This window comes from Primulina eburnea, chromosome 7 (genome assembly GCF_022965805.1).
Source record: "Primulina eburnea isolate SZY01 chromosome 7, ASM2296580v1, whole genome shotgun sequence".
NCBI classification, from domain to species: domain Eukaryota; kingdom Viridiplantae; phylum Streptophyta; class Magnoliopsida; order Lamiales; family Gesneriaceae; genus Primulina; species Primulina eburnea.
In genome coordinates, this window is record NC_133107.1 from 30,912,902 (window position 1) to 30,940,424 (window position 27,523).

Sequence of the window (27,523 nt, forward strand, 5' to 3'; positions counted from 1 at the left end):
CGTGGAGGTCAATATGATTAGAAGGGGAAGAAGCGGGTTGGCAGTGGCAAGGAAGGAGGTTCAGGAGGTAATTGATGAAGATCCGGAAGTCATAGCCTCGGGGTCCGAAAAAAAGACGCTCAGTAGCCCCTGACCTTGAACCAAGGGTCAGGGAAGAACTCATTACTTGTTTACCGGCTAATCTCAGTGTGTTCGCTTGGTTAGGCCAAGAGCTCACAGGAACGACCCCTGATGTGGCAGAGCATCGGTTGAATATCTTGCCAAATGCTCGTCCAATAAAAAAGAAGAAAAGATATTTCGGGCCTGAGAAAGATAAAGTCATAAGAAAATAAGTGGGAGAGTTGCTTGAGGCTGGGCACATTCGAGAAGTGCAATTTTCTACTTGGCTGTCGAATGTCATCCTAGTCCCAAAGAGTTTAAGGAAGTGGAGGATGTGTGTGGACTTCAGTGATCTCAATGAGGCATGCCCTAAATATTGTTATCTTTTGCCACGGATAGATCAATTGGTGGACTCTACAGCTGGGCACCAATATTTGTACATATTTGATGCCTATCAGGGATACCACCAAATCCCCTTTGGCTGTGGAGGACCAAGATAAAGTGAGTTTCATTACCTCATAAAGAACTTTCTGTTACGTGGTCATGTCCTTCGGACTCAAAAATGCCGGAGCCACGTATCAGCAGTTGATGGATAGAGTATTTTCTGAGCAAGTGGGAAGGAATGTCGAAGTGTACGTGGATGACATCATGGTGAAGTCAAGGGACTCAACCCAGCTCATACCTAATTTAGTGGAGACCTTTCCCACCCTCAGGTCCTATGGGCTAAAGTTGAAGAGAAGTGTATCTTTGGGGTGAGGGTGGGAAGTTTTTGGGTTACATGGTAACAGAGAGGGGGATTGAGGCTAACCCCGAAAAGGTTCGAGCTATTCTAGACATGGTCCCTCCTCGAGGACCCAATGCAAAAGTTAACGGGAAGGATAGTTGCGCCGAGAGGTTTATCTCGAGATCTGCCCACAGAAGCTTACCGTTCTTCCGGACTTTGCATAAGGCGAAAAAATTTGAATGGAGGTCGGATTGCGGAAAAGTTTTTGTAGAATGGAAGAAGTACCTTGCTGAGATCCCCGTCCTGGCCAAACCAGCAGCAGGTGAGCCTTTGTGGGTATATTTATCTGCCATCGAGGGAGCTGTGAGTTCGGTCCTTGTCAAGCTAGAGAGATCAACTCAACAGCCAGTCTACTATGTTTCACATGCACTCAAAGGGGCAGAGATAAGGTACTCAGGGCTGGAAAAATTTTCTATGTCTTTAGTGATGACGGCGAGACGCTTGAGACCCTATTTCCTATCTCATCCAATTGTGTTGCTCACAAATAGTCCATTGGGTAGAATCTTGACTCATTCAGATATGTCTGGCCGTTTGGTTAAGTGGGCTACTGAGCTTTGAGAGTATGACATCCAATATGAGCCGATAACAGCTATCAAAGCGCAAGCATTAGCCGGATTTTTGGCTGAGACCGTGCATCAGGAGAATGAGGACCCTGGGAAGGTGTATGTGGATGGTTCTTCGTCGAAAGATGGAAGTGGGGCGGGGGTAGTATTGATTTCGCCAGCTGGAGAAGAGGTGAAGTTAGTCGTAAGATTGGACATTCGAGCACCCAACAATGAGACAGAGTATGAGGCTGTGTTGGCAGGGCTTCGAGCAGCCAGAAACGTGGGAGCTACCCGAGTACTTATTTTTTCTGACTCACAGTTGGTAGAACAGCAGATGAAGGGAATATATGATGTGAAAGATGAAAAACTTATCGAGTATGCACAAGAGGTGGACAAAGTTAGAGAAAAATTCACCGAGTTCACGTTTTAATAGATTCCCAGGAAAGAAAATGAAAAGACAGACACTCTAGCCAAAATGGCTGGAACAATGGGAAGTTGGAAGACTAAGGATGTGATATTCCAATCGAAGTCACACCTAACACGATTTCGCCTATAGTGGAACATGAGGAATAAGATTGGAGGAATGTCATAACTGGTTACTTGAAGGAGGGAAAGCTCCTTGATGACCCTATGGAGGCTCGTAAGTTAAAGATAAAATGTTTGCACTATATGATAGTCGGATAAGTTTTGTATCGAAGGTCTTCTGCATGGCCGCTGCTTCGATGCTTGAGTTATCAAGAGGCTGATTATGTGCTCCAAGAAGTTCATGAGGGATGTTGTGGAAATCATTTGGGGGCTTATCTGTTGTCAAAGAAGGTGATGCTTGCCGGTTATTGTTGGCCCTCAGTGATGCATGATGCCCAAGAACTGGTGATATCCTGTGATAGTTGTCAACGTCACGCTCGTTTTCATCACCAGCCAGCCATGTTGATGAAGACTATCACAGCCGCATGTCCTTTCAACCAATGGGTGATTGATATTGTGGGGCATTTCCCTATAGCTCCCGCTCAGAAGAAGTTTCTGTTGGTAGCAGTGGACTATTTTTCGAAATGTGTAGAAGCAGAGCCCTTGGCTAGGATCACCGAGAATGGTGTCTTGAAATTCTTGTAGAAGAGTATAGTGTGCAGATATGGGGTGTCTAGAAGACTGATATCTAATCATGAAATACAGTCACAAGGAGCTAAGATCCAAGCCTGGTGTAAAGAGATGAAGATCCAACAAGTCTTTAACTCTATTGCTTACCCGCAAAGTAATGGGCAAGTGGAGGTGACTAATCGGATGGTAGTGCAGGGTCTAAAAGTTCGACTTGGCAAGGCTAAGGGCAACTGGGTGGATGAACTACCAAGTGTCTTATGGGCTTACCGAACCACTCCGAGAGAAAGAACCAAATAAACTGCTTTCAGTTTAGTCTATGGAAATGAAGTGGTGCTCCGAGCTGAGATTGGATTGGAATTGGTGAGGGTGTTGTTTTATGATGAAGATAATGATATGAAACGGGCCACTGACCTTGATCTGTTGGAAGAGAAGAGAGAGGCTGCAAGCATTCGCATGGAAGCTTATAAAAATCGCATTGAACAGTATTATAATCGGAGGATCATTCAGAGAAGCTTCCAGGTACGCGACTTGGTCTTGAGGAAGGTGCAGGAACAACAGAGAGGAAAGTTAGAGCCAAACTGGGAAGGTCCCTTCAAAGTGATCCAAAAGCTTAATTCTGGAGCCTAGTACTTGGAGAATGCGCAAGGCAAGACTTTGAAGAGGCCCTATAATGCTTGTCACCTTAGAAAATATCATTCTTGATTTTATTCGTGATGTATTTCATCTTTGAATTTTCCTATGTAATCAGTTGGAATTCAATAAAATCAAGTTCTTCTTTTCAATTCATGAATGTTGTTGTATTATGAGGGTGACATGGATTTTAATTTTATTTTCTTACTAAGACATCGCCTGGTAGAGGAGCAGAGTGAAGGAAAAAAATTAAATTTTCCTACTAAAGCATCGCCTGGTAGAGGAACAAAGTGCAGGAGAAAAATTAAATTTTCCTACTAAGGCGTCGTCTAGTAGAGGAGCAGAGGGGCAGAGAAAAATTAAATTTTTCTGATAAAGCTTCGCCTAACAGAGGAGTTAGGAATGAAGGGGTGGAGTTCTTATAGCCTTCTTGCCGAGAGTCATGGGGTGAAGAAGCGGATTTTCATTGTCGGGGCTGCAGCTAATAATTGAGAAATCGTGAAGAGATCAAAAATCATGTATTATCTACTTAGGATGTGCCTAGAAGAAGAGTTAGAGAGGTGTAACAAAAGTTATATCTTATTAACTAAGTTAAGTGTTGCAGAAGGGAAGAGTTTCGGTAAGCTCGCACTTTGAAGATTTTATTTTCCTTGTAAGTATCAGAGATAAACTCAGAAGAAACAGTAAATTTGAATGCAAAATACTAAATGTGGCGTAAAGAGAGTTTCGTACATGCCGAAAGTGCGCAAAAGAAAATATAAGCGTCACAAAATCCATAGTTGCATAATAGTGCGGAAAGTAAAGCAATGCAATGCGTGACAAATATGGCCCGAAGGAATACATCGTCCGCATAAATGAGAAAATGGCATAAGTAAAAGAGCACGGTCTAAGAATTAGGAGGGAGACTCGCTATGAAATCCTCGATGTCGATGAAGTCAGTGGGAGCGCCTGGCGGAGGGTAACCGTGAGCCTTGAAAAGGTTGACTGCACCCTCGAAACCCACCTCCAAGTAATGTGAGGCACGGGGCTGAAGAAGGCTATGTACGGACAATGAGCGGCTCCTGGCAGGCTTCTAGGCGAAGGGAACACGAATGAACCGATCTCACACCGGAAGGAAAGGGATTCCAAAAATTGTTCAGGTATGACACTGTACAGTTAAATAGGGCTAAAAAGATTTGATCGATATTACTCATACTATGAAGGTGCCTTTTCTTTTCGGTAGCTTATCACATAAGAACTCAAAGTTAAACGTAATTGAGTTGGGGTAATTTTGGGATGGATGACCCCCTGGGAAGATTCCTAGGGTGCGTGTAAGTGAAGACATCTGGAAAGACATGTCGTGATACAGTGAGGACAGTCGTCAAATCTGAGGCGTGACAGAATGGTATCAGAGCCAGTCACCGGCATGGAACACCGGGAAATAAGTGCTATGCAGTGCAAAGTGCTACGTGTATGGGAGCCACCTCTTGAACCTACAGGAAAAAGTGCTACATTACGGGAGCCACCTCTTGAACCGGTAGGAGCCACCTATAGATTCTCGGCACTGGTGGATTAAGTGATCAGACCGCAACGAGGACGTCGCGTTCTAAAGGATGTGTGATTGTGATACTCTTGTCCCACATCTTAAAAATGAAAGATTTAAAATGAGTTTATAATGGCTTACAATGGCCTTCTATAGCAACTTTGGTTAATCATTTTCGTAAAACGAGGACGAATACGAAGTAATTGCTATAAAGGCCATTGTGCAGTCACGCATATCTAGGCCCGAGCTCGAGGCGTGATAGAATGGTATCAGATTTGACCTCTCCTAGTACGGTGTGGTTCGGGGACGAACCAAGCGGAAGCTGGTGGGCATGTGAGGCCCGGGGCTGAAGAGGGTGTAGGTGATCGTCGATGCAATGAGTTTGCACAAATAATTAGCGGCTCCTGACAGGATTCTAGGCGAAGGAACATGAATAAACCAATCTCACACCGGAAGTAGAGCGATTTCAAAAACTGTTCAGGTATGAGACTGTACAGTTAAATAGCGCTTAAAAGATTTGATTGGTACTACTCATATCACAAAGGTGCATCATCTATTCGGTAGCTCATCACGTAAACTCCAAAGTTAAGCATGCTTGACTTGGGGCAATTTTGGAATGGGTGACCCATTGTGAAGTTTCCTAAGGTGCGTGTGAGTGAGGACATAAGCACGCTGGAAAGACCCGTCTTGATACAGTGAGGACAGTCGTCGAATCTGGGGCGTGACAAAATGGTGTCAGAGCCGGTCACCGGCATGGAACACCGAAAACTAAGTGCTATGCTAGGCAAAGTGCTATGTGCATGGCATCTCTTGAACCTGCAGGGAAAATTGCTACATGATGGGAGCCACCTCTTGAACCTGTACGAGTCACCTCTAGAATCTCGACGCTGATGGATCAAGTGGTCAGGACCGCGACGAGGACGACCGTTCTGAAGAAGGGGTGATTGTGATACACTTGTCCCACATCTAAAAATGAAATATTTAAAATGAGTTTATAATTGCTTACAATGGACTTCTAAGCAACTTGGATTAATCATTTTCGTAAAACAAGGACGAATACGAAGTAGTTGCTATAAGAATCCATTGTTCAGTCACGCAGACGCGAGCCGGGCTTGAAGCGTGACAGATCACGACGTCCTCGTCGCGACCCTACCTCTCGATCCACCAGCGCCGAAAATCTAGAGGTGGCTCTCATACACGTAGCACTTTGTCCCGCATAGCACTTATTTCCCGGTGTTCCATGCCGGTGACCGGCTCTGATACCATTCTTGTTAGAGCCCAATTTATAACACCCCAAGCCCAGCCCATTTCGTATTTATTTTAAATAATAATAATAATAATAATAAACAATAATAAAAGAAAAAGGATAAGCTCTTTCTCTCTCCCCGTTTTCCTCTCCAGCACCGAAAGCTCCATCTTTCTTTGTTTTTGTCAATTTTGAAACTTTTTTCCTCGATTTTTGCCGCTCCGTTTGTCCAAAAATTAAAGTAAGCATAGTTTTGGAATCCTCTCGACGAGAGCTATCCATTGATACTAGTTTTGCTAAGAAAAATCACGTCGTCCGAAAACCCGTCGAAGACCGCCGCCTGGTTTTCGCCGGAAAAGTTGGAAGGAAGCTTGGGTTATGTTGTTTGAAGCTTAAATTCGAAGCTTTTAGCAATTTTCGAAATTTCAGAGGTAGAATTATGATTTTAGGTTTTCGAATTTTGGGGATTTTAATTCAATTGAGTTTCAATAATTAATATATATTGGATTATTGATTGTAGGTGCTATATCGGAGCCGATTGGAGGTATTAAGCTAATTTTCGAAATTTATTTAGATAATATTTCGAATTTAGCCTATTAATTTGGGAATTTATGATTTGTGAAATGTTAAATCGTTATTGGGATGTGTTTACAGCATTAGAAATAAAAAATGAACATTTTGGAAATTCCTAGTAAATATCGAAAAATTTCAGATTCGATATGATCGAATTTTTGAAAGTTCAAGTTGTCCGTTATTGAGAGATTTAAGTTAAATAAATCATTATATTTGACTTTGCGATGAGTTTTATAAATTGTAAAGCCTAAATTATGGATTTTTGGAATTTTAGGCTAAATTAGCGAATATTGGAAAAATAAATTGAACTTGATATGAAATGTATTATTTGCCACAGGATTGGATTATTCGAGAAATCCTTAAGAATATCAGTGGTAAATTAAGGATTCAGTTGAGGTACGTATGAACCGTTTTATTATGACGTCTATAGTGATGTGGAATGACGTTAAGTATTTTGTAATGAGTTGTGGCGTGCTTTATGTGCCTCTGTGAATACGTGATTGCATTCATGCATTTATTTGAGTTGATACATAGCACTTCGAGTCTTGACTCCGTTGATTGCTATCATTGCTGATCTATTGAGATGTTGCATCATCTATGGATGCGAGTGATAGGATAGATCACTCCTGACATCTTATCGATGGAACGAGTGATAGGATTAGCACTCTCCTGATGACTGCTCGAGTACTGACCGGTCGCTACCGGACCCTCGATGCTACGTGCATGGATGAGCGGCGGCATGATATTACGTTGCTGCATTCCTGGCACGTGTGGCCACTGTTCTTGTTGCTGATGCGTTTCATTTGGACTCCGTTTTGGTATCCGTTATTTCATTGTTACCGACACGCATTGCATTGCATTTCATTGCATTTTACTTGATTTTATTTCACGTCAGTTATAATTGTCATAATTTTACTGGTTCGTCGTACTGGGGCCTGACCCCTCTTTTTTGTTTATGTTGTGGTTGTTTTTGATGCCATAGCAGATTATCCAGGAGGATTTGACGCGTCTGGTGGAGCGTTAGGTAGCGGTGCCAAGTAATTGGATTGTTGTTGCGAGTTCCCAGATATTATATTATGGAGTCATACATTTACCGGGGAGATGCCCCGTGTAGCTGTACTGTTATTTTTACGATGTTTTGAATTGATAGTTGTGTGATCGAGCCTTGCCGGCTCTGCATCTATTTAGTCCTGGTCAGTGCGGCTATAGGTTATGAATTGATGTTGTGAATTTATTTCGAGTATATAAATTTGATTTGTGATGTTTTGATTTTTTTGGGATGTCCTATTTACGAATATGTCATGCCGAAATTTCTCTAGGCCCAAAATAAAAAATTTTAATCGCTTTCGCTGTTTACATTAATAAATCTTGGTTGTTTGTTCATTAATCGTTAATCAGGAGCACGGGCCCCCACAGTTGGTATCAGAGCGTAACTGGGATATGCTCGAATTAGAGTCTAGGGCACTTGAGTCTAGACACAAATAAAATGATTGCGCATGTGTTTGACTATTTGATCTTGTTTGAACTATGTACTATGATTTAGTTTAATTAGCTTAAGTTAGCACTGTTGATTAGATTTTGAACTTAGTTTAATAACTAGCTATGAGATTAAGTTTCTGCTTTCCTTTGGTTCTTTTGTGCTTATTAAGTTATTTTGCCTGATCTTAAATCCTCGTGTCTTATAGAATGGCACCTGGAGGAAGAGGCAAAAAGGGAAAAGAATTTGTCCAGGAGTCAGAAGCCCAGAATGTCCGAGGACTTGAAGATATTGTCAGGGGTATACGTGGTCGTCCTGCAGCCCAGGTTGCTAGAAACGTGGAGGAAGAAGTGAATCAAGAAGTTCGAGCAGTTGACTCAGAAAGTTGGTGGGATGCAATTAATAATTTCTCAATTTCAAGAATTACGTCCTCCCAAATTCTTTGGCACTGAAAATGGCGAAAAAGCATCCGGATGGTTGAAAAGCATAAACCATCTATTTTATTTGCTCGAATATACCGAAAGTGTCGGACTGAAGCTTGCAATCTATCAGTTAAAATATCGAGCACAACTCTGGTGGGAAGCTGCAGAGGAAGCACTGAAAGCATCTGGACAATTCATTACTTGGGAAGTATTCCGTACTCAGTTTACCCAAGAATATGCACCTCCTTCTTATTATTATGGCAAGGAAGAAGAGTTCAACCAATTGGTGCTGGGAAATAAAACTGTTTTTGAATTTGCTTCTCAATTTTCTGCTCTTTTGCCATATGTGCCACATGTAGCAAGAAATGATCAGTCCAAACTTTCTCGTTTCTTGCATGGTCTACAAGGGACTATTCATACTTTGGTGATGACTGGATCGCCTAATACATATGTTCAAGCTGTAGAAATGGCGAAGAAGATAGAGGCTAGTCTGCTCAGAGGAGAATCACGGCCAGTTCCAGTTCCAGCATCTATTTCTCAAGGATCTGGAAGTCATATGCCGATGCCAGCGGGTTTATCTCCTTATCAGCCTCAACAGTCATCCCAGCAACCGAAGCAACAACGATTCAGGGCAAGAGGAAAACAATTTAAGAAGAAATCTCAATCCAGCTCCTCCAGTTCAGGCAGTACTAGAGGGAGCAGTGTTGTTGGGTCTTTGAATGCTTTGTACTGTGACCGCTGTGGTGGAAGACATTTTAGTTCACAGTGTGTAGGAGTCCAGGGGTCTTGCTATATATGTGGTCAAGTTGGGCATTTTGCTAAAGTGTGCCCCAATGCCCAAAGACAACAATTTCAGCCACAACAGTCTGGACAGGTTCCCCGAGGACCAGCTTTCAGGCCGTATGCTCCTGTACAGTCATTTCAGCAGTCTGGTTATCCACCACCTCGAGGTCCTTCTCAGCAGCAATTTCCAGTGCCGCAGCAGGCTAGAGTACATGCATTGACTCAGGACCAGGCTCAGGATGCATCAGGCGGGGTGATTGCAGGTATTTGCTATGTTTTCGATTATCCTGTGCGCATATTGATAGACACTGGAGCATCTCATTCATTTTTATCTGCCACATTTGTTGATGAGCATGAGATTGCTACTATTCCGTTGTTGGATACTGTGTCTGTGGCTACTCCTGCCGGTGTATACTTGATGTCTCGCGAAATAGTCATAAATTGTGTGATTAGATTTGAGGATAACATTATGATAACTAATCTAATCAAGCTAGCCATGTCTGATTTCGATTGTATCCTCGGTATGGATATATTGACGAATTATCGAGCTACTGTGGACTGTTTCCATGGAATTGTCAGATTTAGACCGTATTATGGCAGCAAATGAAATTTTTATGGTTATGATTCACAGTCTCAAATTCCATTAGTATCTGCAATGTAAATGTTCAGGTTGTTGTCAATCGCCAACGAAGGATTTTTGATCTATGCTCTTGATGCAACACGGGAAGAACAATTGCAAGTTTCAGACATTCCCATTGTCAAGGATTTTCCTGATGTATTTCTTGATGAGATTCCGGGTTTTCCGCCTCAAAGGGAAATAGATCTTAGCATTGAATTGATGCCAGAGACTAATCCTATATCTAGAGAACCATATCGTTTAGCTCCGACAGAGTTGAAAGAACTCAAAGAACAGCTTCAGGATTTACTGGAGAAAGGCTATATCAGACCAAGTATGTCGCCCTGGGGAGCTCCAGTATTGTTCGTAAAGAAGAAAGACGGAACAATGAGAATGTGCGTCGATTATCGACAGTTGAACCGGGCTACTGTTGTGGGGACCCGGACGCTAATCAAGTTCTTAATCATGTTTGGGACTAATTAATCAATTATACAACAGGGTCTAAATTATTTTTTTTTTCAAATACAAAGCAGGAACGTAATGTAATTTACTCAAATTACATATTAAACATGAACATACAAATCTTGCGTTATCTACAAGAATTCAACTAGGTTCAACTACATATCAGTGCTGAATCCTATGTTGCTTCGAAGCCCGGATCTCCGCGCTATCTAATCTTCTCTCATCCTCTTCTTGACCCTGATCCAGCCCCACCTGTTGTCATGCACACATACAAAACAAGACAACAGCCGGATAACTCCGGTGAGATATAAATATCCCAGTATAAACAATGTAAACATGCAGTCATATAAAAGCATACGAAAGCATATATAAGAAGTATTCATAACATGTCTCAAATCAGAAACATAAATTCATATCAAACATTCAATAATCATGAATGGCGTAAACAATGTAAATCAACATGTCATATCAGACTCAACTCAACCGACGAGTCGTCTCAGACTCGACTCCACTGACGCGTCGTCTCAGACTCGACTCAACTCTATCCTATGGATCCCGATGTCTGGATATAGGTAATTATATCGAATCTCAGTCGATAGGAATGAATCAATCCCTAAACGGCATCGATATAATTCATATATCAGTGTCTGGGCGAATCAGCCGCAGAATTGACGACTCAGTCAATAACCTGACGAATCAGCCAGTAATTAGGCGAATCAGCCAATAATCAGACAACTCAGCCTGTAATTAAGCGAATCAGCTTAAGTTTAGACGAATCAGTCAATCACCAGACGAATCAGCCGGTGACTAGGCGAATCAGCCTATAATAAGACGAATCAGTCAATAACCCGACGAATCAGCCGGTGACTAGGCGAATCAGCCTATGACTCAACGACTCAGTAATCAATACATACAGTCAGTATCTAAGCAAATCAATCAATGACTAGCGAATCAGCAGTCATTACATGCAGTGGCTATAAATCAATAGACTACAATCATCAATCTCATCAATTACAAGAATCAATGTAATAACTAAGTATGTGATTTAGGGAAACTCGAGTCAAACCTTCCTCGAGTTGTGCAATCCCAACACAACATTAATTTATACCTTTCTTTCTGATACTTTGGCTCTGTCGAAGTCTCGAACTCGAAGCCTGTCAATACTCAATCTGACAAGAACAATATCGAGGAGTATAATATCAATACACCACTCGAATCAAATCTGTTCTACTCAATATTTAACCTAATTCGATATCGATGGCATAACGGTATAATATCAATATACCCAACAATACCATATCGATCAGATATTAATTCTAATATCTCATACTCGATAATACTCCAATCTTGATATCAATTCTCAATCAATTCAACTCTAAACATCATAACAATTTCATATGGTATCTGTTCCTCAGTCCGGTTTCGATTATACGATGTCTAACATGCCAAGAACACTATATATGAATCATATCAGATTCTGACAATACCATAATTTCAAAGCATATCAAAACGTAGCAAAACTTACGTCCAGTTGTAGCCTACGTCGATAGGAACTCGGTACTGAAGTCAGATTCAAAATCAGACGGACGGATTTCTCGTACGTTGAATTCAAAAATCAAAAGTTAAAGATTTGCTCTGAATTCTCGTTTTCTCCCTATTTCCATTCTGAAGAATTACGTTTGTATATATATATATTGCATGTAAATCGTACGTGGCTTCTCCAAAATTTGCCAAAACACCACTCGCGCATATGCGCGCTTCATCTCGCGCATATGCGCCAAAGATTCTGGAGCTGTCGCGCATTTTCTCGCGCATATGTGCGAGGGCTTCTGGACCCCTCGCGCATATGCGCGTGTTTCTTCGCGCATGTGCGCCGGTCATTTCTTTTGAGATGTTCGGTTGAACATCTTGGCTTATATTATAACGATGCCCGACTTCTTCATTCAAGTTCGTATAACCTCAATCATGAAATTAATCAATGTATGATTACAGTAATTAAGTCTCGGGCATTACATTTCTCCCCCTCTTAGATCTGAGTTCGTCCTCGAACTCACAAGTAATCGATTCAGAAGAAATGTATATATAGAGTTTAAACCAAAACTCAAATATCTGATTCCGGTCTGGAATAAGAATTCACAAAGTATAATGTCATAATACTTCTCCATTTAATTCTGACAAAATCAATCTTGCCATGTTGGTTATACAACATCCGTATAAACCACTCCATAGTCTATAATTATTCAATACAGCCAACCATCATTAAATCTGTTGCTCTCGATCTAGGACATATTCAATCCTCGACCTCAAATACCAATCATCATCATCCAATGTTGGTTTATGACATCTGTTCTTTCTGAACTATCTTCATCTTCCTTCGAATTTTCTTCAAAAGAAATCTACAGTATTCACTGTATACCGTCTCATCTATAACTATCTTATTACCCATCTGATAAGCTGATAGCTATTGTCATGTCATGATAATAAGTTATATCAATTAGTGCTAACATCCAGCACTAAAGCTGTACAAAAATCCTCTAATATCTGGCTAATACATTCTGACAGTCTGCCAATCTGTAAAACAATCTAAAAGAAAGCTCGTGATACATTCTGTCACGAATACAATCTCAAGCAAAATCACAATCTGACATAGTCTACTGTGGCATTCTGATCTTTCTGACCACCTCTCTGACATCAATCTGTGTCATCTGGTCATGTTTGTACGTTATCTTGTACAAACTAATAGATTATAGATTGAACAATCTATCAATCATAATCATATCATATCATAATCTGTAGGGAAATGGCAGTAATTTCATTACGAAAGCCATAGAAATGTATTCCCATTTTTATTCAGAATTATACAATTCTGTAATAAATCTTCTGATTTCTATCTTTCTGTTTTTTTTTTTTAGCAATTTAGACATATCAGTATAATTTCTGCCAACATTTCAATACATTTCTGTTATAACTGATCTCATCTGTCTATATCACAACTATCTGTTCGAATACAATACAGTCTCAATCATCAGACTGAACACTGAATCCATGACTGTAAGCTTCTGACAATATCTGTTCTTTCTGATTCGAACTATTTGGTATACACAAATCAGTTAATAACATAAATTAAAGAGGAAATACCTACCTGGTATTCGGCTCTAACTATCACTATCAAGCTTTGCTGTACAATTCTGACACATCTGATATCACAGGATAATCAATCTCATACAACATACACAATCATATATCTGTTACTCTGATCGACACTCTGTTCTGATTATCGATATTGAGTTTTAAACATTCTAATCAGCTTTTTGAACTGCTATCGTTTCAAAATCAGCTCTGATTCGGACGATACAACATAATCTTCCTTGTCTACAATCCGTCTCAACCACATATTCAGAATAACATCAATATTCAATCAGATTCAACACATGCTAAATTCATAAACCACAACTGTCTGACACTGATGTCAACCTCAGCTGACTAATCACGGTTTAACTCTGGTAAAATCACCAAACATGTCATATTCAGATATAACACATCCTGAATGCAATCTGTCTCAGTCAGGATTCGAAATTTTAACAATTTCTAATATCAGTTCAAGGCTAAAATCAATCTCTCGGACTGAAATCAGATCTGAAGTCTCATCTGGGAAAAGCATAAATAACTTTCTTATTATTGGTAAATCAACCAACGATAGACTCAGCTTCAGTAAATCAACTGAATACATAAGGAGTCATTCTGCTCCTTTCTGTAATAATTGAGTCATAGATAGTACGAATATCAAAAGAATTCACAATCTAGAATCCTTATCGTACAGTATTCATCTCTTGGTCATCTCAGGTCTGATTCTTACCATCTTCTGGAACTAATCTATGGTAGCTCAGGACTTGGCATATCAATATCAGTAATGCAGTCCCAAAATCATAGAACATTAGTACAATACAAGCTACCACACGATCTAACTCGATCTCATTCTTATCCTACTGTAGTATACAAGATCTAACAGAAATCGCTGATACCAGATCTTTTCCCAAAATAAAGAAACAAATACTACAGTAAATAGGGACTCGACAGATAGTGCATACATCAATGCAAATCTCTCAGAAACAAAAGTATGTGAAGTACCAGTATCCCTCAATACATATGCAGGAAAATCAAACAAATCAGTTACCTGCAACATCATCATCTGGTGCTTCCTGAGCCTGTTCCTCGGTCAAAGCAAATACTCTGGCCTGCTGTCTAGGAGGCTGGCCAACTGTCTGGCTTCCTCCTGGCCTCTGCTGTGACTGAGATGGTACTGGCTGCAATGAAGGAACGGCAGCTGATCGTCTACTCCACTGTGCCGCTGATCCAGATGGTTCGGCTCCCTGGGATCTTTGGGAACCCCTCTGTGGACATACTCTGGCAAAATGTCCTTGTTGTTTGCAGAAGTGGCAACTACCAAGTACTCCTTGGCATTGCTCAGTGGAATGTCTCCCTCCACAATTACCGCAGTAAACACCGGTATAACTCTACTGAGAACCACTGGAGCTAGAAGAACTGCCACCAGACTTCTTAAACTGCTTTCCTCTAGCTTTCAGAAAATCTTTTCTTCCACCACTGCTACTGCCACTCTCAAATCGGGGAAGTGGTTGCGGTGGTCTCAACACTGGAGGAACAAATTCAGCTCCTCTCTGCCTTATCAGGCCCGCTTCAGTGCCCTTTGCTCTATTCATGGCATCAGCAAAGTTATTCGGTCGCCCTGTGTTCACCAATGTAAAAATATCGGGATTCAAGCCATTGATGAACTGATCAGCAACGGCTTCGTCTTTTCAGACACATGAGGAGCAAACTTCAACAAGGTAGAGAACTTGGTCACATATTCTTCAATGTTCAGCTGACCCTGTCTCAAATTGGCAAACTCCGCTCCCTTGTCTTTTCTGTACGATATTGGGAAAATCTCTGATAAAAATCAGTTTTAAACACATCCCAAGTAATAATCGTACCTCGTTGCTCCAAGACCCTCTTCATTGTAATCCACCAGCTTTGTGCAACATCCAGCAACTGGTGTCCAATCAATTTAATCCGGCGCTCATCACTGTACTCCAGTGAATCAAACAGCAACTCAATGCTACCTAACCAACTCTCACACTCGACTGATGTCTCAGTACCCGTCAGAGTGGGTGGTTTGAATGACTGAAACCTCTTCAGCAAGGTTTTCATCGGAGTCGGTGTTACATCCATTGGAGGATTCGATGTACTACCCTGTTCTGGAATTCGTGTAGGAGGCATATCTGAAACTCAAAAGGATTAGTAATCCAATCCAACAAACCTGTTTCAATTCAGTCTCTCCTCCGATCATCTTACTGCTGATCGAGAATCAATTCAGATTCGTTCCCAATAATACATATTACAAAATCAAATCAGATAAGTCAAGTAACATGTATTATATAACGCAGCAAGACATGCTAGCATTCAAAAGCAGGAAAGAAAACCTCAATCTACCCCGCTCACTAGCCTCTTCTATCTCAATCTAAAGAATCTACAGTTCTGGTACCTACGGCTCTGATACCACCTGTTGTGGGGACCCGGACGCTAATCAAGTTCTTAATCATGTTTGGGACTAATTAATCAATTATAAAACAGGGTCTATTTTTTTTTTTTTTTCAAATACAAAGCAGAAACGTAATGTAATTTACTCAAATTACATATTAAACATGAACATACAAATCTTGCGTTATCTAAAAGAATTCAACTAGGTTCAACTACATATCAGTGCCTGAATCCTATGTTGCTTCGAAGCCCGGATCTCCACGCTATCTAATCTTCTCTCATCCTCTTCTTGACCCTGATCCAGCCCCACCTTGTTGTCATGCGCACGTACAAAACAAGACAACAGCCGGATAACTCCGGTGAGATATAAATATCCCAGTATAAACAATGTAAACATGCAGTCATATAAAAGCATATACGAAAGCATATATAAGAAGTATTCATAACATGTCTCAAATCAGAAACATAAATTCATATCAAACATTCAATAATCATGAATGGCGTAAACAATGTAAATCAACATGTCATATCAGACTCAACTCAACCGACGCGTCGTCTCAGACTCGACTCCACTGACGCGTCGTCTCAGACTCGACTCAACTCTATCCTATGGATCCCGATGTCTGGATATAGGTAATTATATCGAATCTCAGTCGATAGGAATGAATCAATCCCTAAACGGCATCGATATAATTCATATATCAGTGTCTGGGCGAATCAGCCGCAGAATTGACGACTCAGTCAATAACCTGATGAATCAGCCAGTAATTAGGCGAATCAGCCAATAATCAGACAACTCAGCCTGTAATTAAGCGAATCAGCTTAAGTTTAGACGAATCAGTCAATCACCAGACGAATCAGCCGGTGACTAGGCGAATCAGCCTATAATAAGACGAATCAGTCAATAACCCGACGAATCAGCCGGTGACTAGGCGAATCAGCCTATGACTCAACGACTCAGTAATCAATACATACAGTCAGTATCTAAGCAAATCAATCAATGACTAGCGAATCAGCAGTCATTACATGCAGTGGCTATAAATCAATAGACTACAATCATCAATCTCATCAATTACAAGAATCAATGTAATAACTAAGTATGTGATTTAGGGAAACTCGAGTCAAACCTTCCTCGAGTTGTGCAATCCCAACACAACATTAATTTATACCTTTCTTTCTGATACTTTGGCTCTGTCGAAGTCTCGAACACGAAGCCTGTCAATACTCAATCTGACAAGAACAATATCGAGGAGTATAATATCAATACACCACTCGAATCAAATCTGTTCTACTCAATATTTAACCTAATTCGATATCGATGGCATAACGGTATAATATCAATATACCCAACAATACCATATCGATCAGATATTAATTCTAATATCTCATACTCGATAATACTCCAATCCTGATATCAATTCTCAATCAATTCAACTCTAAACATCATAACAATTTCATATGGTATCTGTTCCTCAGTCCGGTTTCGATTATACGATGTCTAACATGCCAAGAACACCATATATGAATCATATCATATTCTGACAATACCATAATTTCAAAGCATATCAAAACGTAGCAAAACTTACGTCCAGTTGTAGCCTACGTCGATAGGAACTCGGTACTGAAGTCAGATTCAAAATCAGACGGACGGATTTCTCGTACGTTGAATTCTAAAATCAAAAGTTAAAGATTTGCTCTGAATTCTCGTTTTCTCCCTATTTCCATTCTGAAGAATTACGTTTGTATATATGCGCATGTAAATCGTACGTGACTTCTCCAAAATTTGCCAAAACACCACTCGCGCATATGCGCGCTTCATCTCGCGCATATGCGCCAAAGATTCTGGAGCTGTCGCGCATATGCGCGCATTTTCTCGCGCATATGCGCGAGGGCTTCTGGACCCCTCGCGCATATGCGCGTGTTTCTTCGCGCATGTGCGCCGGTCATTTCTTTTGAGATGTTCGGTTGAACATCTTGGCTTATATTATAACGATGCCCGACTTCTTCATTCAAGTTCGTATAACCTCAATCATGAAATTAATCAATGTATGATTACAGTAATTAAGTCTCGAGCATTACAACTGTGAAGAATAAGTATCCTCTGCCGCGTATTGATGACTTGTTTGATCAGTTGCAGGGTACTTCTGTGTATTCCAAGATTGACCTTCGTTCCGGCTATCATCAGCTCTAGAGTCCGAGAGAAAGATGTTCCTAAGACAGCGTTTCGGACACGTTATGGACACTACAAATTCCTAGTCGTGCCATTTGGTTTGACTAATGCTCCAGCGGTGTTTATGGATCTAATGAATCGTGTATTCCGGAATTCATAGATAAATTCGTTATCATTTTTATTGATGATATCTTGATTTATTCCAAGTCAAAGAAAGAGCACGAAAAACATTTGACACTAGTTCTCCAAACACTCAGAGAAGAGCAGTTGTATGCCAAATTTTCTAAGTGTGAGTTCTGGTTGGACAGAGTTTTATTTTTGGGCCATGTTATATCTGCACAAGGAGTATCTGTTGATCCTAGTAAAGTTGGAGCTGTTATCAATTGGCCTAAACCAACCAATGTGTCTGAAATTCGAAGCTTTTTGGGATTAGCTGGGTATTATAGGTGTTTCATTGAGGGATTTTCTCGAATAGCTAGGCCTACGACCCAGTGGACACAGAAAGATCGATGTTTTGTTTGGACTACAGAATGTGAGTCTAGTTTTCGGACTTTGAAAGAAAATTTGACCACATCTCCGGTGCTAACTTTGCCTTCAGGCTCAGGTGGATTTGTTGTCTGTACAGATGCTTCTCTAAATGGACTGGGTTGTGTTTTGATGCAAAATGGGCGAGTGATTGCATATGCATTTCGTCAGTTGAAGCCACATGAGACTCGATATCCAGTTCATGATTTGGAGTTAGCTGCCATTGTGTTTGCATTGAAGATATGGCGTCATTATCTGTACGGAGAACAGTTTGTGATTTATTTTGATCACAAGAGTCTGAAGTATCTTTTCACACAGTCTGGCTTGAATATGAGACAGCGTCGATGGCTGGAATTACTTAAAGACTTTGATTGTAAGATTCAGTACCAACCAGGGAGAATGAATCAAGTTGCAGATGCTTTGAGAAGAAATGTTCAGCCTAAAATGTTGGCATCTTTGACTATTTCAAAGGTTCATGAGCATTTGGGAACTTCAGGATGTACTTATCAGTCTAAGGGCGATTACTTTATAGTTTCATCTATTCAAGTTGAACAACAGATTGTTTCTAAAATCAAAGCAGCACAGAGAACTGATCCGCATGTTCATAGATTGAAAGAATTGACTCAGACAGGTCAATCAGACAAGTTCAGTGTTGCTTCAGATGGATGTCTGTGCTATAATGGTAGACTTGTGGTTCCGAATTTGATAGATTTGAAAGAATCTATACTTCGAGAAGCTCATTGTAGTCGACATAGTGTTCATCCTGGAATCAGAAAGATGTATCATATTTTGAAATCTCATTACTGGTGGGAAGGTATGAAGAAAGAGATTTCTGACTTTGTGGCTAGATGTTTGACGTGCCAACAGGTTAAAGCTGAGAGAATGAGACCTGGTGGTATGTTACATAGTCTTGAAGTGCCACAGTGGAATTGGGAGCACATTGCTATGGATTTTGTGACACACCTACCTCGTTCTAATCGTGGTTGTGATGCGATTTTGGTGATTGTGGATAGATTATCTAAATCAACCCATTTTATTCCTTATGATCGTACTTGTACTTATAAGAAAATGACAAAAATGTACATCGATCATGTAGTGAGATTGCATGGTGTGCCTGTAACCATAGTATCGGATCGTGATCCCAGGTTTACTTTCAAAGTTTTGGGGTAGTTTGCAATCAGCATTGGATTCAAAGTTGGCGATGAGTACTGCATATCACCCACAGACAGATGGTCAGTCGGAGAGGACCATTCAAACACTCGAGGATATGTTGCGAGCAGTCGTGATGGATTTTAGTGGTGGTTGGCAGGAATCATTGTCACTTGTTGAATTCTCTTACAATAATAGCTTCCAAGCAACCATCGGAATGGCACCATTTGAAGCCTTGTATGGTAGAAAGTGTAGATCTCCGATATGCTGGGAAGATGTAGGAGAAAAACAGATGGCAATACCAGAATTTATACAAGAAATGAAAGAGAAGGTTGAAATGATCAGGAAAAGAATGAAAGCAGCTCAGGATCGTCCAGCCAGTTATGCTAATAAAAGGCGTAGGCCTTTAGAGTTTCAGGTTGGCGACCAGGTTTTCTTGAAAGTATCACCGTTTCGTGGTACTATGAGATTTGGGCGCAAAGGGAAGCTAGCTCCGCGTTATATTGGTCCATATGCGATTGTTGAGAGGGTTGGCACATTGGCTTATCGTTTGGACGTGCCGCAGAGTTTGTCTGCGATACATGATGTGTTTCATGTATCTATGTTACGAAAGTACGAGCCAGATCCTTCTCATGTCTTGAGGACTGATGAGGTGGAGTTAGATAGTTCTCTTAGCTATGTGGAGCATCCAGAGCAAATTCTTGATCGTATAGAAAAACAACTCAGGAATAAGACGATTCCACTGGTTATGGTGCAATGGAGTAGACATGGGAGAGAAGAAGCTACATGGGAATTAGAGGCTAAGATGCGTCAGGATTGGCCTCATTTGTTTGAAAATGTAATAAATTATTCCATGTATTCTGATTTCCCTATGTAGTATCAGTGGTGAATGTTTGTAAGCCACTTTTGTATAAATGATGTGTATGTTAGATTTCGAGGACGAAATCTTTTATTAGTAGGAGAGAATGTGAGAGCCCAATTTATAACACCCCAAGCCCAGCCCATTTCGTATTTATTTTTTAAATAATAATAATAATAATAAAAGAAAAAGGATAAGCTCTTTCTCTCTCCCCGTTTTCCTCTCCAGCACCGAAAGCTCCATCTTTCTTTGTTTTTGTCAATTTCGAAACTTTGTTCCTCGATTTTTGCCGCTCCGTTTGTCCGAAAATTTAAGTAAGCATAGTTTTGGAATCCTCTCGGCGAGAGCTATCCATTGATACCAGTTTTGCTAAGAAAAATCACGTCGTCCGAAAACCCGTCGAAGACCGCCGCCTGTTTTTCGCCGGAAAAGTTGGAAGGAAGCTTGGGTTATGTTGTTTGAAGCTTAAATTCGAAGCTTTAAGCAAATTTCGATATTTCAGAGGTAGAATTATGATTTTAGGGTTTCGAATTTTGTGGATTTTAATTCAATTGAGTTTCAATAATTAATATATATTGGATTATTGATTGTAGGTGCTATATCGGAGCCGATTGGAGGTATTAAGCTAATTTTCGAAATTTATTTAGATAATATTTCGAATTTAGCCTATTAATTTGGGAATTTATGATTTGTGAAATGTTAAATCGTTAGTGGGATGTGATTACAGCATTAGAAATAAAAAAATGAACATTTTGGAAATTCCTAGTAAATATCGAAAAATTTCAGATTCGATATGATCGAATTTTCGAAAGTTCAAGTTGTCCGGTATTGAGAGATTTAAGTTAAATAAATCATTATATTTGACTTTGCGATGAGTTTTAGAAATTGTAAAGCCTAAATTATGGATTTTTGTAATTTTAGGCTAAATTAGTGAATATTGGAAAAATAAATTGAACTTGATATGAAATGTATTATTTGCCACAGGATTGGATTATTCGAGAAATCCTTAAGAATATCAGTGGTAAATTAAGGGTTCAGTTGAGGTACGTATGAACCGTTTTATTATGACGTCTATAGTGATGTGGAATGACGTTAAGTATTTTGTAATGAGTTGTGGCGTGCTTTATGTGCCTCTGTTAATACGTGATTGCATTCCTGCATTTATTTGAGTTGATACATAGCATTTCGAGCCTTGACTCCGTTGATTGCTATCATTGCTGATCTGTTGAGATGTTGCGTCATCTATGGATGCGAGTGATAGGATAGATCACTCCTGACATCTTATCGATGGAACGAGTGATAGGATTAGCACTCTCTTGATGACTGCTCGAGGACTGACCGGGTCGCTACCGGACCCTCGATGCTACGTGCATGGATGAACGGCGGCATGATATTACGTTGTTGCATTCCTGGCACGGGTGGCCACTGTTCTTGTTGTTGATGCGTTTCATTTGAACTCCGTTTTGGTATCCGTTATTTCATTGTTACCGACACGCATTGCATTGCATTTCATTGCATTTTACTTGATTTTATTTCACGTCAGTTATAATTGTCATAATTTTACTGGTTCGTTGTACTGGGGCCTGGCCCCTCTTTTCTGTTTATGCTGCGGTTGTTTTTGATGCCATAGCAGATTATTCAGGAGGATTTGAAGCGTCTGGTGGAGCGTCAGGTAGCGGTGCCCAGTAATTGGATTGTTGTTGCAAGTTCCCAGATATTATATTATGGAGTCATACATTTACCGGGGAGATGCCCCGTGTAGCTGTATTGTTATTTTTACGATGTTTTGAATTGATAGTTGTGTGATCGAGCCTTGCCGGCTCTGCATGTGTTTAGTCCTGGCCAGTGCGGCTATAGGTTATGAATTGATGTTGTGACTTTATTTCGAGTATATAAATTTGATTTGTGATGTTTTGATTTTTTTGGGATGTCCTATTTACGAATAGGTCATGCCGAAATTTCTGTAGGCCCAAAATGGAAAATTTTTAATCGCTTTCGCTGTTTACATTAATAAATCCTGGTTGTTTGGTCATTAAACGTTAATCAGGAGCACGGGCCCCCACAATTCTATCATGCCCGAGCCCGAGCCCGAGCCCGAGCCCGAGCCCGAGCTCACGCCTACGTGACTGCACAATGGGTATTTATATCCTACTTTGTATTCGTTCTCGTTTTACGAAATGATTAACTCAAGTTACTATAGAAGTCCATTGTAAGCAATTATAAACTCATTTTAAGTCTTTCATTTTTAATATTTGAGACAATGGTATCACAAATACCACTCCTTCAGAACGCGAGAATCTAGAGGAGACTACTACAAGTTTAAGAGGTGGCTCTCATCATGTAGCACTTTGTCCCACAGGTTCAAGAGGTGGCTCTCATGTACATAGTACTTTGCCCTGCATAGCACTTATTTCCTGGTGTTCCATGTCGGTGACCGGCTCTGATATCATTATATCACGCCCCGAGGCCGAGCCCAAGCCCAAGCCTGAGTATGGTCCTGCATGACTGCACTATGGGCCTCTATAGCAACTACTTCGTATTCGTTCTCTCTTTACAAAAAAGATTAACCCAAGTTGCTATAGAAGTACATTGTAAGCCTATTATAAACTCATTTTAAATCTTTAATTTTTAAGATGTGGACTGGTGATACCCGTGGACGAGCCCATTACCTCTGGCTCGTCCTTAGCCCAAATGGAAGACAGACTCATCACGTGCTCATGTATTCTCCTATAAATATCAAGTTCGGGTGTATAACTCATTCATTCACTATATTATTTTCAGCATCACCCTTAGCTGATCTTCCCTTATATCCCCAGTCTCTGACTTAAGCGTTGGAAGGGCTACGCCGGGACACCCTCTCGGCTCTTTTCTAACGGTCTTCTTCGTGATTTCAGGCTCAAGGTAAATTCGAAACCTGCGTCTGGACTAGTGTCATTTGCTGGAATCGAACCCTAAATTTTCAGTGTGTATTAAGAAAGGTTATTTTTTTAACAAAAATTGTCTGGCAAGTTTATATTATATATCAAAATTTATTATAGAAAGATTATTATATATTACTATCCATTAGACCTTGGAGTAACTTATTTTCATGTCAATTTGGAGTCAATTTGGGCAAAATACCTTAATTATTTTAAAGTTATTTTCTATAACAAGAAAATAAAAATAAATAATTATTTAAAATAAATCATCGTTATAGTTTCAAAAATCAGCTAACCAATTTGAAAATGCCATAAAATCTAGAAATATCTAATTAGTATAATCCACTATTTTACATGTGAAAAAAAAAAGTATATTATTATTTAAGAGCATTTGAATCAATTTGGAATTTATTCAAAGTTAGGGACAACCACTTTGACACAAACACAAGTCAAATGTCATGAGCTTGAAAATAAATTTCAAAAATCAACTAAATATTTAAAAATTCAATATAGGTCTAAAAATTTATAATTAGTATTAATTTTTACAATATATGAAATTAAATAATAAAAAACCTCAATTTTTTAAAGATAAAATTCATTTATATAAATATAAAAATAATAAATAGTTGAAACAACACAAGTTTTAGTATTAACACTTTGCCCTACAAGGCTACCCTTTTGCGTCACTCTATTTCTTACAAAATACAAACAATTTCCGCACGTGCATAATCATAGACCCCGGGTCTCATGTGCGACGTGCGGCTGCGCCGACACGATTCCTAAAACGGCTTCCTTAGAAAAGGGAACATCTCCGTCGGCGGCTCCGCCAGGTAAAAGCTATGGAACTGCGGGCCGAGCAGGTCCATCGACGGGGAGGCGTCGAGGTAGTTGAACTGGAAGTCGAGGGCCGACTTCTCCCACTCGCTCAGCTTCGGGGCGCTCTCGACCTCTACCGCGCTGGAGAACTCCGGCGAGATCACGTGGTCGGAGCCGCTCGAGTCCGGATTCAACCGCGGGATGGAGTCGGACATCTCGAGGTACATGAAGTCGTCGTACAACGCCGGGGACGAGTCGGCGAGTGACGTCACGATGACGGGCTTGATGTCCTCCTCTGGCGTCACCGCGTGCGTCAGGTCCCGGGGGATGACGTGAGGCGCGTGCTTCTCGCTGGCGCCCTTCTTGTTGTATATGCGGCACAGGACCCAGTCATCCAGCTGCACAAGAAAAACCACAGCCGTCAGATTCATTCATTAATCAATCCAAACCGTTGGAAAGAAAAGCCAACGTCAACCAATCAATGTATTCCATTATTATTATTTTTTTAGCCTCGGCACGAAATTGAACCCACCCTCAAGCTGTTGTTCTTCTTGCGAGGGGATCGGTCCACGTCGGTGAGGCGGTATTCGTGCATGATCCAATTGGTCTTCTCGCCCCTCGGAGCCTTCCCGGAGTAGAACACCAACGCCTTCTTAATCCCCACCGGCTTAGGAATTCCGATCGGCTTATCAGCTCCGGTGGCCTTCCAATATCCACTACCCGCCGCACGATTAGGCCTCGATCCATTCGGATACTTCCGGTCCCGAGGAGAGAAGAAGTACCATTCTTTCTCACCGTACAGAGCCAATCCTGCTCGAAATCAACAGAACCAAACAATCAATACACTAGGATACTTTTTAAGATTGTACTGAATGATAAACTCGAGATTAAATCCACCTGGAAGTTCCCATGGATTGTACTTGTAAAGGTCGATTTCGGCGATAATCGGCACGAAAATTGGTTGCGAAGCGCATTTCCGGCACAAATAATGCATCACCAGCTCATCGTCGGTGGGGTGGAACCTGAATCCGGGGGGCAACTGCATATGCAAATCGGAGGCCGCCATTTCTTCTTCTGCTTCAGGTGATGATTACAATCAATCAATCGAGCCCTAGAAATTGGGGGAATAAGAGAGAGGAATGGGGGTTTTGTGAAAACTTAGTACGCAAGGGAGGAGAGCGTATATAAAGGGGGGAGAGGGGGGACACCTGGCTGCGGGTTGCGGCGTGTTCTAGAAGACACGTGGGGGATAAGGTTGGGAGGGACACGTGGCGGGATCTGAAGCAGGGGTGGATGATGTCACTGCTTGCGTCACCTGTTTTGGCGGGACTCGGTACGTCTGGTTGTGTTTGGGTGTTATATGCGGAAGGTGTGATTTGTAGTCTTATTGAACCGGTTTATATGAATGAACCGGGTTATGATAAATACCAAATTTATCTGTTTTATTGAGCAACAAACAAAAAACAATACCGTATGAATCATTAGAATCCAAAATCACGATTTTTTGTTTGGTTCTCAATTATAATAGAGTAGGTCTCTTATGAGACGGTCTCACGAATTTTTATCTCTAAGACGGGTCAACCCTATCGATATTCACAATAAAAGTAATACTTTTAAATAAAAATAATATTTTTTCATGGATTACCCAGATAAGATATTATCTCACAAAATACGAAGATCGTCTTATACAAGATTTTACCATTATATTATCGGTTTTAAATTTTGCATTTGTTTCGAATTAAATATTTTGATTTCATTTGAATGTAGTTAAATGTTAGAATACACACGGGATCAAAGAAGTCAACAATATATATTATTTGACATTACAAATTTAACATAACAAAACACTAGTTCAGTAAACCTAGCTTGTAGATATTTCACCTTATATTTTTCACATTTTATAATTATATAAAAATCAGTGGATTTTGTATGGATCTGATTTATTTCATCTAAATATTGAGCTAGAATGACTTTTTGATTTGGTTGATTTTTTTTTAAAGGATCCAATTTGTATTCGAGTTTGTGATGCTAGCTTAAAGATATTATCCTAAGATTTCATCCAATGATTTTATAAATTCTTATATGTAGATCCAGAAAAATCATACATATCAAATGTAGTGTGGGTCTCATGTGAGACCGTCTCACGGATCTTAAACCGTGAGATGGGTCAACCCAATAAAAAGTAATATTCTTAGCATAAAAAGTAATATTTTTTCATGGATGACCCAAATAAGAGATTCGTCTCACAAATACGACCCGTGAGACCATTTCACACAAATGTTTACCTCAAATGTAATAGTAAATGTGGATTGTTAGATATAAATTTAATATATATAGATCGATGCGTTAAGGGTGATGTTTAAAAAAAAATTGTGTAAAAAAACGATGAAAAAAGTTTGTTTCGACAACCTATAACCTATATGGACAAACTTTAGCTCATCCTAGTTTGATTCATTAGATTTGTTTTTGGAGTGGGTCTCATGTGAGACCGTCTCACGGATCTTAATCTGTAAGACGGGTCAACCCTATCCATATTTACAATAAAAAATAATACTCTTAGCATAAAAAGTAATACATTTTCATGGATAACTCAAATTAGATATCCGTCTCACAAATATGACCCGTGAGACCGTCTCACACAAGTTTTTGCCTTGTTTTTGTAAATGATTGAATTCGATGATCATGTTTTTCAGATAGATATTGTTGAATCAATTAAATTTTGTTGAATTAACAACATGCATGCTACTAAATTAAAGATAACAATTAAAAGAATCTGGCCGAAATGAATTCACAAAGTAAAAACGGGATATTCATGCATAATTAAATTTTAAACGCAACTGATCTTTGAGCCAAACAGAACTAAAGTGTGACTAATCATCGAAAGGAAATTGAATATCAAATGTCACTGATTCAAGGTATACTAATCATTTAATCGAAATGAATCAGTCATACATTTCAGCAAACATTCTCTGAAGATTTGCAGAACATTCTTTTGATGATCAGAGCCCTATTGAAATATCTTATCATTGAGAAACAATTGTGCTAGTATATTTTCTTGAGAAATATTTGTAATTGACAGTAATAGTTTTACTGGTTATTTTGTTTATGTTGCTAGATATCTAGGAGTTTCAGTAGACCAAAGACAAGCTTTCGCTGAAGTGGGTTGTTACAAACTACTTTATTCACCAAAATTTTCTAGTAAAATTCTTCCTGAGTGAAAGTGATGTGACGCAGGAATTGTTCTAATATCCGAACATCGATAAACAATTGTTTTGTGCACTTACCAATTTCAATTAC

The 27,523-nt window shown here is 40.0% G+C and overlaps 4 protein-coding genes and 1 long non-coding RNA gene across 6 annotated transcripts; 4 read left to right on the forward strand and 1 right to left on the reverse strand.

Annotated features, from left to right (window-relative positions):
* Positions 1–877: 877 nt before the first annotated feature.
* Positions 878–2,538, forward strand: LOC140835861 (uncharacterized). Its single transcript, XM_073201271.1, has 3 exons — positions 878–1,379; positions 1,473–1,851; positions 2,127–2,538. Exons 1-3 carry the CDS (start codon positions 878–880, stop codon positions 2,536–2,538), a joined length of 1,293 nt encoding a protein of 430 aa, XP_073057372.1.
* Positions 2,539–2,634: 96 nt separating this feature from the next.
* Positions 2,635–3,150, forward strand: LOC140835862 (uncharacterized). The gene is made up of 2 exons (XM_073201273.1): positions 2,635–2,773; positions 2,852–3,150. Exons 1-2 carry the CDS (start codon positions 2,635–2,637, stop codon positions 3,148–3,150), a joined length of 438 nt encoding a protein of 145 aa, XP_073057374.1.
* Positions 3,151–8,180: 5,030 nt separating this feature from the next.
* On the forward strand, positions 8,181–19,654 carry LOC140835863 (uncharacterized). Its single transcript, XM_073201274.1, has 6 exons — positions 8,181–8,359; positions 8,496–9,764; positions 9,846–10,187; positions 18,268–18,491; positions 18,879–18,983; positions 19,116–19,654. The coding sequence occupies exons 1-6, from the start codon at positions 8,181–8,183 to the stop codon at positions 19,652–19,654; spliced, it is 2,658 nt and encodes an 885-aa protein (XP_073057375.1).
* A 1,088-nt stretch (positions 19,655–20,742) lies between these two features.
* On the forward strand, positions 20,743–22,142 carry LOC140837430 (uncharacterized). 2 transcript variants are annotated; one of them, XR_012119327.1, is made up of 3 exons: positions 20,743–20,996; positions 21,086–21,109; positions 21,477–22,142. It is a non-coding gene; the product is annotated as an uncharacterized lncRNA (long non-coding RNA). The 2 variants fall into 2 exon arrangements; XR_012119328.1 differs by having other exon boundaries at positions 21,796–22,142.
* Positions 22,143–23,899: 1,757 nt separating this feature from the next.
* On the reverse strand, positions 23,900–25,387 carry LOC140837429 (NAC domain-containing protein 2-like). The gene is made up of 3 exons (XM_073203590.1): positions 25,124–25,387; positions 24,759–25,036; positions 23,900–24,624 (listed from the first exon to the last, which is right to left on the reverse strand). Exons 1-3 carry the CDS (start codon positions 25,290–25,292, stop codon positions 24,190–24,192), a joined length of 882 nt encoding a protein of 293 aa, XP_073059691.1. The 5' UTR covers positions 25,293–25,387; the 3' UTR covers positions 23,900–24,189.
* Positions 25,388–27,523: the final 2,136 nt, after the last annotated feature.